The sequence below is a fragment of the Abramis brama genome (genome assembly GCF_963993115.1).
Source record: "Abramis brama genome assembly, chromosome: 19".
Lineage (NCBI taxonomy): Eukaryota > Metazoa > Chordata > Actinopteri > Cypriniformes > Leuciscidae > Abramis > Abramis brama.
The window spans coordinates 31516652-31531941 of record NC_139981.1 but is presented as its reverse complement, the minus strand read 5'-3'; the positions used below and the strand labels follow the sequence as shown (position 1 = coordinate 31531941).

The 15290-nt window shown below is 37.5% G+C and overlaps 1 protein-coding gene across 3 annotated transcripts in view; it reads left to right on the top strand.

The window, feature by feature from the left end:
- wdr11 (WD repeat domain 11) overlaps positions 1 to 14770 on the top strand; it is a 98940-nt gene extending 84170 nt beyond the window's left edge. The window contains exons 24-30 of one of the 3 annotated variants that reach the window (XR_014603562.1): positions 5045 to 5140; positions 8231 to 8396; positions 9132 to 9229; positions 11505 to 11650; positions 12374 to 12453; positions 13147 to 13656; positions 14134 to 14770. Coding sequence is in view for 2 of the 3 variants with exons in the window: in XM_084093292.1 (XP_083949418.1) it covers positions 5045 to 5140; positions 8231 to 8396; positions 9132 to 9229; positions 11505 to 11650; positions 12374 to 12453; positions 13147 to 13358 (798 nt within the window). In the remaining variant the exon portion in view is untranslated. Of the gene's footprint in view, positions 1 to 5044; positions 5141 to 8230; positions 8397 to 9131; positions 9230 to 11504; positions 11651 to 12373; positions 12457 to 13146 lie in introns of all 3 variants that reach the window. The other 2 variants (XM_084093292.1, XM_084093291.1) reach the window with 2 other exon arrangements.
- The last annotated feature ends 520 nt before the right edge of the window (positions 14771 to 15290 follow it).

Here is a 15290-nt window from a genome sequence, read left to right as displayed (position 1 = left end):
CTGCAAGCATGGGCCTGTTTTTGCAGCTTTGTTTCATGAAATGGTCTGGTTAAAATGAGGATACACATTAGATACACATTAACTTGAACATTTATGTATGTAGTACTCCATACGTCATTCAACTTATATTTCTTTTTTTTTATTTCAAAAGAACAAGGAAAATCCAGTTTTTGTTTTGATTATGCCAAAAATTGCTGCACCATATAACATCACAACATTTATTTCCATCAAAAGGTGCATCAATGTTTGGTCAAGAGCTTGTATTGTCAATGCAAGAGTCCGGCACTCTGTAAAGTCTCCTCCAGCACATCCCAAACACTTTCAGTGAATTTAAGCTCTGGACTGGAGAAAATTATTCTTCTTGCTCCTCACAACCGTTCTTTCACAATCTGAGCCTGATGAATCTTGACATTGTCATCTTGGAATATGGCCATGATGTTTCTTTTTCTTCCTAAATGGTTGTTTAAGAAATGAAAAGCTACACACTCCATCAATTAGGGTTAGAAAAACTGTTACCAAACATAGAAACATAATAATCACTGCAATAATGATCAGCTGGAAATGTTGACCACAAACACAGAGGTTTTTCCAGATTGTCCGTCACTGCATTCTCTCTGTGTTTATGATTCTTTGGCGCATTTAGCCGCTGCCAACAACGCGCTGGATCCTTCACTGAAACTGAAAGTAACTCAGTCCCGTTAAACATTTACTCTTTGAATTCTTGCATTAACTAAAGTTTTGCTAAGAAGTATTTCCTACTAAAGCAAGGTGGTATTTGACTCTGGTTAAGCGTTTCCATAGCAGACTGGTGGGAGTGGGCTTGGACGGCAACATGCCCAGTGCATTATGGGTGTTGAAGTTTTCCTACTTATTTGTCATTTTTCTCTGATATCGCTCTTCAGGTTGCACTGATTTCAAGTTTTTTTTTCTGCCTTTTTACTGTAGAGGCAGCCAAGTTTTATTGAAATCCAATTTTGCCAGCAGTAAAATACCCCTTTAAGGGAAAATGCATTGAAGAAATGGCCTTTCATATTACAACAGATTTGAATTTTGCAGAATGCAATGAGACTCTAGACTGCGCAAACCCAGCGTGATCGGCTGGCGATTTGATTTCGCCCTGCAGCTCAGGCTGGAAACCTGTACATTTATCTCTGCTGCTTCCTTTACAAATTTGCAGGAACCAATCACAAACTGGCTTATCCACCTGGCGCGCTATTGGCGGGTTTAATCCAATCCAATTCCAGGGCCGTTACGGCTCTGTCCAATTCCTTTTAACCTCTCGACGATGCTCAATGGCTTCTTTTTAGCAAACGCTCGAGTGGGTGTAAATACCACTAACTTTCATGTTTTTTGTTTGTTTGTTTTTTGCATAACTTGCAAAAATTGCTCGATTCCATTGCTGTTTCTGCAAACCGCTGATCAACACGTTTGGTTACACGTTTCCTGCCTGGAGTTTTCGCGTCGCTCTGCAAAGTACGTTACCCGGATCGTTGGTCTGATTGGTTGAAGGACTATCCAATTGTGTACAGAGTCATTTGAACTATGCCCGTTGATCACGCCTCGTGTGCAGTCGAAAATACAGAGCAGACTCCCCAGACCAATGTTCAGTCTTAAAAGATTGAGCTTGGTCTGGTGATAGCCAGACTAATGAGACTCATCTGCAGGGCCCAATTAGCAAAGTTTGTTTTTCCAATATGTGGTTGAGAAAGCTGTCTGTCTGATAATGTTATGCTTCTAACAAGCATGTATTTAAAGACACCATCTATATTTCATTATTTGCTGATTTCCAAGATATTGTGAAATAAAGCTGGCTACACGACTTTCAAAGTGGCTTTGTAAAATCACACTGCATATTTTAGCTGTTTGTCTAACGGAAAACTGAAAAACAGCATAATGAAGCTGTAAGAGTCGGGTGTCATTTGAAGTGTTAATTGATTATTCAAATTAATCTCTGCCTGTTCTCTAGTATTAACATAAGGGGAAACAAATATGACTTCCCCCTGAGGGATCAGTAAGGTACATCTATCTTCAGAAACATTCTCTCCACAGGGGAGGAAGAGTTAGACATTTTTTCAGTCCTGATTGGGCTGCTTAAAATCTAAATATGGATTTGATCTAAATACCTGATCTAAATATGGATCAGATCAAAACAGGATTTTTTTCATTCTTTTGAAACATAAGTTCTCCTCAAAAGAGTCAGTTTGCAAGCAGCAGAAATACGCCTTCATGCAACGCACATTCAGTAGACGTAAGTGTTGTTCACTCTGCTGCGTATAGTAGCATCAAATTAATAAAAAATGTCAATTATATTGACATATTGTTTATATGTCTTTATATAAATAAGAAATGGTGCAATACGGTGATCATCAGAGAAACATTGTGTACCTCTGATATAGAACTTTTGTCTGTGTCTTTACGCCCCTTTTATCTACCCAGGGAATTCCCACAGATATTCGTCACACTTGTTTACATTCACCCGAAGGCTAATGCAGATTTAGCAACTCGGGCTATGGTGAAGTGCGTGCAGCGGCTTCAGGGGATTTCACCTGAAGCACCAAATTTCATCATGGGCGATTTTAATAACTGTAAACCAGGGAAGTCCCTGTGTAACTTTTATCAATATGTCACCTGCGCAACACGACGGACCAAAAGTTTGGACCTCTGTTATGGATCCGTCAAAGGTGCTTACAAATCCTACAGCAGAGCTCCACTCGGCATGTCTGACCATAACTCTGTTTATTTGGTTCCGTCTTACAAACCGGTACTGAAGAGAAACAAGCAGGAACGGAAGTGGGTTCCGGTTTGGTCAGAGGACTCAATCCAGTGTCTACAGGAATGTTACGGCTGCACTGACTGGGATCTATTCAAAAATGAATGTAAGGACATTGATGAGCTCACAGAGACTGTTTCTGCATACATCACCTTCTGTGAGGACTTAGTCATCCCTCATAAACCCATTTCCATATATCCAAATAATAAACCATGGGTCTCCAAATCTGTCAAAAGCATAATTAATCATTGAAATATTAGTTTCAATCAAGGTAACACAACTCAATACAGAGTACTTCAAAAACAAGCTAAAAAGGAACTTAAGCTTGCAAAACTTAATTATAAGGACAAAGTTGAGAACATGCTGAGCACAGGTAACTCACGCCATGGGAGGGTGTGAAAGCCATGATGGGGATGCAGCCTAAGAAGTGTCCGATTTCTCTAAATGGCATGTCAGACCTTGCCCTCTCAAATGATTTTAGTGAGGAGCTGTCAGTTTTTAATAACGTTGACCCTGGGCAAGGTAAAGTCCAGGTTGACAGAAACAAGGTCCTGACACTCTTCAGAGGTATAAAGGAAAGGAAAAGTCCCGGCCCCGATGGCATTGGAGGCTGTATATTAAAGAACTGTGCTGAACAGCTGGTAGACATTTTTTGTTTTATTTTCAAAATGTCCTTACATCTCCACACCATTCCTCGCATTTGGAAAGACTCAATTATTGTCCCGGTGCCTAAAAATAAAGCTCCAGAGTCTCTTAATGACTTTAGGCCTGTGGCGCTCACGTCCCTCACTATGAAGACGTTAGAGAAGATTGTGAAGGACGAACTTTTGAACTCTGTCCAGGATCTACTAGATCCGTTTCAATTTGCCTACAGACCGAACTGGGGAGTGGAAGACGCAGCATGTACTCTTTTTAACTTGACCTATACACATCTTGAGGGTGCAAAGAGCTTTGTGCGGCTGCTTTTTATTGACTTTTCTTCAGCTTTAAATTGCATCCAACCACATATTTTAGCAGGGATTTTAAAGAGTACCTTTAATATCGATCCTTGTCTTATCTGTGGGTTGATGAACTTTTTAACTAACATGTCTCAATGTGTGAGAGTGAATAGTATTTTATCCGATTTCCTCTTTTCCTCCACTGGTTCCCCCCAGGGCTGCGTCCTCTCCACGATCTTATTTATTTTATATACAAATGCATGCCAAAGCCAGCACACTAGGCGTCATATCATTAAGTTTGCTGACGACTCGGTAATAGTGTCGCTGCTGACACACAAGGACCCTGAGCATGGCGCTATTTTAAATGATTTTACAGAGCGGTGTAAGTCGTCTTTTATTAACATTAACGTGGCAAAAACTAAAGAAATGTTTTTAGTGATTTTAGAAAGAACCCCCCCCCCCACCCTCTCTTCTACCCTTATTAATGATCAAGCTATAGAAGTGGTGAAGCAATATAAATATCTTGGTATTATAATCGATGACAAACTCACCTTCGAGCCACAAGTTGACGCTGTCTGTAAGAAATCACATCAACGCATGTTTTTTTATTGTAAACTTCGCAATTTTAATGTCGATAAGACTTTTATGAGGATGTTTTATTGTTGTTTTACTGAATCCATTCTTTCCTTTGCCCTTGTGAGTTGGTTTGGGCCCCTTGCGCTTAAAAACAAGAATAGGCTGGAATATATATTTAATGTGTGCAGCAAAATTTCCCACAACTCTCTGACTGACTTAAATTATGTATATGAGACAAGGACCCTTAAGAAGGCACAATCAGTCCTGGCTGACCCAAGTCACCCCCTGAACAGCTGCTTCATTTTGTTTGACGCAGATTCAGTCTGCCTAAATGCAGGACAAACAGACATAAAAACTCTTTTGTCCCTGTTGCTATAGGTTGTTTTAATAAGTCAATGTGAGTTGTGGACTTCTGTGTAGTATGTATTTATTTAGTTTTTTACTGATTGTATGGTTGTTGTTTTGTATAATTTGTGTGTTACTTATGTCATATGCTGCACAACGAACTACCCCTCGGGGATAATAAAGACTCCTTGAACCTTGAACCTGAGTTCTGTTTTCGATCATGCACTGCGCATGTTTTTGATGACTTGAGATGAATGCAAATGCACTGGCTAGTAATGTGTTACAGTAATAATATTACTTTCCCCAATAATGATTTCTGTAATGAACTACTAAAATAATTTGTATTTCATTCAGAACATTCCTTTACGGAACACAAAATGACATACAAATCGCATTTTCTTTCTCTGTCATTTAGAGGTTTCAGCTGGAGCGAGTTCGTCTACAAGAAGTGAAAAGGTCCAGCTACGAACACACCAAAAAGTGTGCTGACCAACTGCTGCTGCTGGGACAGGCAAGTACCTGCACACTTCTGATGGAGTTTACATTACGTCATTATCAAAAAAAGAAAAATATTTGTTACAGTAAGGTAAAGTAAAATCATTAATATATATATTTATATATATATATAATAAACAAACAGGATGCCACTTTTTGCCGTCTCTGTTTCCTTTCAGTGAACTTGTTTTTGGAGCAAAAATGCAGCATATAGTCGCATAGTTTTTTGTTTTGTTAATCTGTTAACTCTTTAAGGTAAATATACAGTATTTGGTGCATTTATTTCCTTTTCTCCAAAAATATTTCCTTTTTTCGACACCCAAGTGTCTACAGTTGACACTTAATAATCTTTATACTCTAGCACTATAACAGCGTCTACAGTCGCGTCTACAGTGGACAACTGACTTCGAGTTGGACGACGTCTCGTCCCTTTTCCTATAACACTATCAAAGTGTCTAGTAAGCTTCCCTTACTAACCTGCTGCGCAGCATTAACTAGACAGACTCCAGACAATGCCTTCGAATATGCTTTAAGCAAAAGAAACAACCAGCAAAAATAATACAACAGTTTTTATAGAATAGGAGCATGGCAAAAATGGCACGAAACATTACTTAATTTCCCTACAATTTGATTGGTTCTTCATATGCAAACCCTTCTCTTACTAGGTAGAAGCAGCTTAGATCTCAAATCATTAAAAAAAATGGAAAAGGTTAGAAGTTCAGTTGATTACTCAATATGTCATGAGACTATTCTAGACTGTTATATTTTTGATATTGTCTAGTCAGCATCTCAGAATTTTCCACTGGTTTCGACACAAACTTCAGAGTACATTTTGTTCAAGTGGTGGAGTGTTAGGCCTAAAGGAGAAGTAAGGTTAGATGTTAGAATTATGATAAGCGTGTGAAACACGAACAATACCGGACAACTGAAGAGTGCACAAAAAGGAACATAAATACATGGTGATGATGACAAAATAACAAACAGCTGTGATGATAATCAGTGACCATAGAAACTAATGAGTGGCGGGAAACAAGGACAAAGAAACACAAGTGATTAATGAAAACAAAATAAAAGTCCATGAACTGAATTAAATTTAACGTAACGGTGACCGAATGAATGTGTGTAGTATGAATTAAATTCTGACATACTGCATCCGCCATGTTGTTACTGTCACGCAGAGGTGGACAGTAACAAAGTACATTTACTTGAGTACTGTACTTAAGTACACTTTTTGAGTATCTGTACTTTACTTGAGTATTATTTTATCTGGAAATATTTACTTTAACTTCACTACATTTGAAAGACAAATATCGTACTTTTTACTCCACTACATTTCTGTCAAGGTCCTTGAGTAGAAAGTAAGGGGATGATTTTGGTTGCAAGGGTTGCATTTTGGTTGGAAATGAAAGTTGGGTTGACGTCAGAACTCGACTGATGTTGGTTTCTGACGTCAACCCGTCTGTCCAACGTTGGAGATTAACGTCAATCTGACGTTGGATTCTGACATCAACTTGATTTTCATTTTCAACGTTGGGTTTGGTCTTCTAAATGCGAATTTTGTCATTGTTTTGGAGCACACTAGCTTATAAAACCATGTGCAAATTTATAAGTCACTACCACTGCTGAGTAACCAAAGACAGTCTCAAAAACACGGTTTGAAATCGCTGGTTATTCTGACGTCACAAACTACCTTGTGGCTCATTTGCATATTCATAGAACCGCGTATACTAAATGAGGCAAGGGTGTCGAGTTACATTCAAGATATTTTAAGGCATGATGCATTTTTTTTTTTTCAAGGAAAAAACGCTTAAATATGTCATTTTGGTGATCAAAGATGAGTTTTAAGGGATAAAATGATTGACTACATGGGGATGTCACGTGACCTTCCAGCATCAGTTGCATCGATGCACTGCCATTCACGTATCCTCTCCCGTGGCCTTATGGGATAGTAAAGTGTCCATCGAATGCACACCTCAGAATCTCAGTGAAAGTTATCCGGGTACTTTTCGCTAACTGTTGTCAAATACTACTGTATGCAATTCGGACATACTACTCTTTTGGCGTACTGTTTTTCACATACTATATAGTAGGGAAGCATTCGATTTTGGATGCAGCGTGTGTGTCTCTGCAGCACATGTTCATTTGTCAGTATACCCTTCTCGTGATTGCAGAAAGAACATGTACAGGAGGAGATTATTCACTAATTAATTGATTGCAGATGATGTTGTTCACTCAGATGGACACAAATGCATTGGCCGTTAATATGCCTGGGCGGCTTTAATGGTTAATGGTTCAGTAGTTGTTTTTCCCATGAACAGCACACCTCACACATGACCCTGTTCTGCAGTCTCCTGCCATCTGCAGGACCTGTAGGGTGGAAATCCATCATTCATAGCTGTCCTTTCAAGAATGCTTTAGAGAGTCGTAAACTATGGGAACTGGAGAACTGTAGTATAAGAAAAACTAATAAGAAAGTGTATTTAGTTGAAAGAAATGAGAGATTACTAGTGATCTCAAAACTGATGGTAAACACAACATGATTGATTTCAGAGGCTTTGAAAGTCGTGCATTAGAGTCTTATTACTTTTATCTAATATGGCCAACCGGGATATAACATCAATGTTCTATTAATTTAAAGTCCCCCTGTGGTGAAAAGTCTGTGTGGTGTTTATAATATGCTTTAAGACAAACCATGTGCAAATTTATAAGTCACTACCATTGCTGAGTAACCAAAGACAATCAAAAATGCAGTTTGAAATCGCTGGTGTTTCTGACGTCACAAACTACCTTGTAACCAATCAGATCAACGTGTGATCGTCAACCAGTGGATCTCTGAGCTGAGTGAGTGAGTGGAGGCGGGGCTCATTTGCATATTCATAGAACCACGTATACTAAATGAGGCAAGGGTGTAGAGTTACATTCAAGCTATTTTCAGGCATGAAGCTTTTTTTTTTTCAAGGAAACAAACGCTTATTTATGTAATTTTGATAATCAAAGATGAGTTTTAAGGGATAAAATTATTGACTACATGGGGACTTTAAATTTAAACCCTATCAGTTGACTAATAATATTCAGAATAAACAATTATTTTCTCTTTGTTCATCAGACGGACCGTGCGGTGCAGTTGCTTTTGGAGACCAGTGCAGATAACTCCAGTTACTACTGTGACTCTCTCAAAGCCTGTCTGGTGACCACCATCACCTCATCCGGCCCGTCTCAGAGCACAATTAAACTGGTGGCCACAAACATGATCGCCAATGGCAAGCTGGCAGGTAGGGTGTGAACTGTATAATTATCTTTCTTCTATAGAGCACTGAAGGAGTTTGTCCATGCTCTTTTCCATACAATGAATACAGGCATTTATTAATTGCTGTAAACTCCAAAAAGAACTAAAAAGTATGATTAAAAACAGTTTGTACTACTTATTCACTATATAGGATACAAGCCATACGACAGCATTATGTGAGGAACAGACCAATATACATTATTGTGTTGTATTCTGGGATTGCCTTATCAATAAAAGATACAGCACATAGTCAAAATATGCTATCTAGCTCTTATTTCAAACCCCCCAAAAAAGAAGAAAGATAAATAGATATTTTTATTCATAAAGAAAATTATTAAATGATATATTGCATATTTTGCATGAATGAATGTAACCTTATGAAATTATTAAAAAATATTTGCATTGTGATACTAAATATATATATATATATATATATATATATATATATATATATATATATATATATATATATATATATATATATATGTATGTGTATGTATGTATGTATGTATGTATGTATATAAAATATGGACATTGTAACATGTCTAGACTTTTATTTATTTGCTTGTTTGTTTGTTTGTTTATTATTTTGTTAGAGTTTGCGTTAATGGGTATTAGTATGAGCTTATTAACTCATAGAAACATGTCAAAAGCACATCAGCCCTATTCCACTTCCAATGCTCCTGACTGTGTTTTATTCTCTCACCTTGTTGACTCTTAGAGGGTGTGCAGTTGCTCTGCCTGATTGACAAAGCGGCGGATGCTTGTCGTTATCTGCAGACATATGGAGAGTGGAACCGTGCCGCATGGCTGGCCAAGGTACCTCAACCAGACACAATCTGGAGCTGATATATCAACTATTCAGGATATATTCACTGTGACTTTACTTGAATTGATTTGTTCATATCCACAAATAAAATATTTTGAATCTACAGTACTTATACATATAGAGCTATACATTATATAAGTTCCCAAACTGGGTGGCACATCCGAGTTATTAAAATCTACCACAAAGTCATAAATACGAGTGGGAAGCTTGGGATTTTAAGCCCCGAGAGTTGGCGGCATGTCAGTGAGAAAAATGGTAATTAGCAGTGATATTATCAGGCTTTTTAATTTCCAAAAAAATTAGCTAATTCCATGCACAAAATATAATTGCATTGTAATATAACAATATAATATGTAATGATAAAGTACAAATCACACGTGCTGTCACTTTTGAGAAAAATCTAATTTGAACGGGTATCAAATATCAAGCAATGTATTCGAATATATACGAGTCAAAAAACGCATCATGAAGAGGAAAAAAACATATAGCCTAAGTCGCACTGGACTATAAGTCGCATTTATTTAGAAATGTATTTCACAAAAAAAAAACAATGTTACGGACGGGACAGTTCTCCGTTACGGACGTGAGCGCTCTGACAGCGGCACTAAAAGATTGCTTTAAAACTTTCACAGAGACCTCAAACAGAAAAACGAAAGAAAACAGACTGTTCTCTGCTTATGTCATCCGTATGAAATGTGCATTTCTCTCAGGCGTGTTCACTACTGCGAAGATCGCGAGTCAGCATCGTCAACTTCATCTTCAACTTCACACGTCAAATACACAGGAATGATTATCGGCCTGTTCACATCGGCCCTATTTTGACATCGGAACGATACCGATGTGTAAAAAAATGACCATATCGGCCGATATTATATCGGCGGCCGATATATCGTGCACCACTAATATCACGATACTGAACTCACGATACGATATTATTGCGATACTCCAAAACATATGATAAAAGGTTAACAACACATTTACTGTTAATTAAAATGCTAAATTTGGTATTACATTGTGTGTTTAAGTGAATAGGCTTGGACTTGGTGCTGGAAACCCAAAGCACAGGACAATAGAGACACCAGAATAACAATATTAATGATTCTGAAGCTGAAAATACAGAATTATTTTAGACGAATATGCTTTCACTCTGTCACTGACTAGATATATTTAAAATAATGTCGGCCACTTTTACTGGTAACATCAGACATTTGGCATTATTGGGACCCTCAAATATTCCCCCATTGCATTATTATGCATTATATTCAACATTAAATATAGTAGTTTAATGTAGTACTGACACTAAAACATTTTTTACGTTTTCTTTTATTATGGGGGAACTATACACGATACATATTGTTGCATTTTTGTATTGCAATATATTGTGACACGATATATTGTTACACGCCTAATTTGCAACATTCACTTCACCCAGTGTAGACAGCCTGAAGATGAGAAAATATGACAAGACAAATGTGATTTCGCCCTCAGCTTTACCAGTAAAACGGTGGGTAATTAAGAGAGACCACAGTGTGTTGCGTGCCGTGACTCAAAATATGCGCTTCTGACAGTATGAAGCGGAACAGAGAAGCCCGTTGTAGTACTGTATAATTACTATGTTATAAGTAAATCCTAGCAGATTTTGCAAGTAAGGTCATGTCTGAGAGTGTCTTTATGTGGGTGCATGCAGGTTGGGGGGCTTAAAAATATTTTTCTCTACAAAAGGGGGTCCGGCAGGAAAGGTTTGGGAACCACTGCATTATATAGAGCTATAATAACCAGACTTTTGACTGGTGACAAAAAGCCTTTGCAGCTTTTTCTGGCCAGTAACTGCATGTATTTAGATAACCAACCACAGGTTTTTTTTATTTATTATTATTTGCATGGCAAACAGATAAATCTCAAATTGAGGGTGCCACAGTACTAGACGTGGGAAGTGGCAAAGCGTGCATAGGCTTTGTGAGTTTCCATTTCTCTAAAGTAACAGGTGCACATTATTTTATCTGATGGACTAATAAAAAACCTTCCTCCTGACACTGGAAAATAATGTGGAAGCCAGACAATTAGGTTGCAGTTTGTTGTGATCAGTATGCATCTCTCTCTCTCTCTCTCTCTCTCTCTCTCTCTCTCTCTCTCTCTCTCTCTCTCTCTCTCTCTCTCTCTCTCTCTCTCTCTCTCTCTCTCTCTCTCTCTCTCTCTCTCTCTCTCTCTCTCTCTCTCTCTCTCTCTCTCTCTCTCTCTCTCTCTCTCTCTCTCTCTCTCTCTCAGGTGCGTCTGACCCCAGCAGAAGGTTCAGATGTGCTGAAGCGCTGGGCAGAGCATCTGTGTTCTCCTCAGGTTAATCTGAAGTCAAAGGCCATCCTGGTCCTGCTCTCATTAGGATGCTTTCAAAAAGTGGGCGAGATGCTCCACAGGTGGGCATTGCTTCTCCTGTTCGATTTTTTTTGTTTTGCCCCATTCAGTGTAGCATGTTGCCCATTCATCCATGATTATTTGATATCTTTTGTGGTTTAGTTTGTTTACTCCCACAGGAATAATATGAAATAAATAAATATATACATAAGCAAACAAAATTTTCATGTTGTTCCAAAACCGTATGGGAATTTCTTTCTTTTTCTTGTAACACAAAAGGAAATGTTTAGCAGAATGTTGGTATGGCATCGATTACATCACACTTGACACAGCATATGCCAAGTTTTGAATATGCAGAAATGTGAGTGAGATTTCAGAGCTACAGCAGAGAGGAAGATTATCAGTGAATAGCAACATTTTCAAAGCGGCATTTTCACTCGAATATATTGTCTTCAGAAGATGTGGATTATAGTACATTATGGTGTTTTTTTGGGGGGGAAGCAGCATGATAATTCTTCAGTACTTTTCCTTTGTTTGCTCTAAAAGTCAGATGGTTTTGGAATGACATGAGGGTAAATGATTGGGTGAACAAATCTGTTAAAATTGCATAATGAATTTTTATGTGAGATTTTGTCTCAATGTGTCACTCACAATGATGCATTTTTTCCAAACACAAACAATATTGATTGACATATCCTTTCCTAAACGTCATTACATTTGAATGTGCATGATAAATGACACGATGCTCAGATATTTCTCTAATACATCTTTACATTTCCTGACAGCATGAGATATTTCGACCGTGCTGCACTGTTTCTCGAAGCCTGCTTGAAATATGGTGTGATGGAGAGAAATGACGACGTTAATATCCTTCTGATGCATCTTCCAGGTTTTCAAACAGCAGAATGCAGCAGGGCTCTATTGAATTTAAAACTAATTTTGCATGATTTCTTTTTTCCATTATTATTAGTATTTTATATACTTTTTTATTTATTTATTTTTTTAAAGTAAAATAATGAAGACCCCAGGAAATAATTTAGATCATGTCTGTTAGCTTTGAGGCTATATGTAATGTTCTCCTAAATGTTGACACAATTTTAGTAGATTAACCTCTTCAACTCTGCCATCCTTCCCAGTCTTTCTCTTCGACTGTCTCATTTAACGCAGATGACTCTTAAAGGGATAGTTTAATCTTTGAGGGTCTAAATAAATGCAGTTTTGGCTTCCACTTTTATAACCGAAGCTGAATGTCTTTTCCCATGTAACGTGTCAGTCATGGTCCCACTGCGGCTAAACACTCTCAAGCTCCGCCTGCTACAGTAGCCACGCCTCCAGACACACGCTATTGGTTGAGCCTTTGGTTCACCTTTAAATATGTTTTTTGAAATTCAAAACACTGGAAATCCTTTTCACTGGCCACATTTCACTGGCATCCTTTTAAGTGTCACGGTAGGTTGTAAGTAGTATTGAGATAACGGTAACTTGATCTTTTGAACTTTTTTGTTTTTACTTGTGTTAATTTCTGATTCCCAGTCTTCCTTAACCACAGCATCTCCACATAAGCTCATAGGTGCTGCGTTTGTGGACTACGCTAAGCTGCTTCGCTCCATCGGGCTGAAACAGGGCGCTGTGCTTTGGGCGTCTCGGGCTGGAGAGAGAGGGAAGGAGCTGCTGGATGAGCTCTCCCAAACAGAGGGAATGGGACCAGAGCCCAGTCCCAGTGAAGAGGAGGAGAAGGAGGTGGACAGACCTCTTCTCAACATAGACTGAGAGAGGATATGTGATGAAAACCATAAAAATCAAGATGCAATATCTTCAAATCTCGTCCTTATAACACCCATAAGCATGCAAGTAGTCAACAAACACAAACACGCATATTTTCATGTAGTTTCAAACGGTTTCATAGTTGTCTTTTAAGCCTCTGCGCTGGTTGTGAGGTGTGTTGTATCCAAAAACATTCCCTCAATACACGTTATCCTGCTGTAATGTGTTCCAAACCTGTTCTTGTAATTATTTTATTGACCAAAATATATATTTTCATGGTGATTTAAAACAAACTAAAATAATAGTAATGCCGATAATTAATAAAAACACATTTTAAGAACCTTTAAAATGGATTATTATGTGTTGGACACTAAAAATGCTTATAATTTCAGATTAAGAAACCATTTAAAGAGAATATAGAAAAGAACTAGATGAATCTCATGAAACACGTCCCGTTTCACGCCCAAATCCAAAGAAAGCACTACGCTATTATATTTTTCAAAAGATTATTTATTGTTATATTAATAGTCATGGCTGTGATGGTTAAGATAATCATAGGAATTCAAACCTTTGGGGTTTATTGTATTTCTCTCTTTAGTCTTTAGGGGTACGGCAGCTTGTCACTGGAGCAGAACCTCTTTAAGGGACTTGATCTCTGAAGCTTATTTACCCCTTAAAATGTGCATTTTAGTATATGTTACCACTCTAAGCTACTAAAATGCACCTTTTAAGGTGTAAATGAGCTTCGGAGATCAAGTCCCTTAAAGAGGTTCTGCTCCAGGGACAAGCTGCCGTACCCCTAAAGATATCATTTTACACTTTTTTTTTTTTTTTTCTGACAGTGTAATTATTAAACATAATATATAAAAATCAGTGCTGTAATCCACAATTTAAATCTGCATAAATCACTGTCAAATTACCTGTGTGTATGTATGTGTGTGTTCTTTAAAGGTTTCATTAGCATCACATTTTGACTTGCGTAAAAGGTTATTATATGGTTATTTGATAGTTAAATGGTTCAGATTTAAATCAAAAATGAAAAACAACAAATTCATAATTCATCCACTCCTTCATGTGATATAATTCAGATGAGTGCTGTTCCTTCAGTAATGTTGCATATGTTGTATATTGGTTAATTTTGTAAAATAGTGAATTTGCCCTATATTTGCCTCAGCCATTAACTTAATTTTGTTGTTGGATTGCACTTGTTCATGCTGTTGTTTGTGTGATTTACTGTAGACAGTTTAAGTGTGATGTTGTGTTTTGTTTGTATGATGTTTCCACATGGCTTCAGATCTCCAGAGAGTTGCTGTATTTGGATATTATTGTCTGGTTGAAATGAGATGTGACTACAAACCCTTCATTTTTGTGATGCCACCATTGTGTCTGTGATTTAAAATGAAAGTCTTTTTTAATTACTAATTCATTTGTTGAATTATGATTGTTGGAATGCCCTGCCTTGTTTTGGTAGGCTATGATTGTGAGTAATGATTCATGACTTTATCCTTTAAATGTTCCTATTTAAACATAAGTAATGTTCCAGGTGTTTGAGCTTACTGTATGGATATATGCCTACTGCATGTATATTTTCAAAGTAATAAATACAGCCTGTACCATCCATTTAGATTTTCTCTATATTTTCAAAACACTTTTTATTATTAAAATAACCTACATTTAAGTTTAATTAATGGGCCATATTTCATATGGAAGAAGACAAAGGCTCATGAAACGAATTAATCATGTCTGACTGCGAAATTATACTTTTGCTTTGGTGTGATGTCAGTAAATCTGGGACGCGAGTAAATAAAATATACTGCGCCTTTAAATTCACAAACACTGCTTAGTTTTTGAGGATAAACTTCTAAACAACAAATATGCCCACTCCAGCTCGGTGCTGCCTGCTATTTATCTGTAGTGATGGGAGAGAAACAGTGCTTT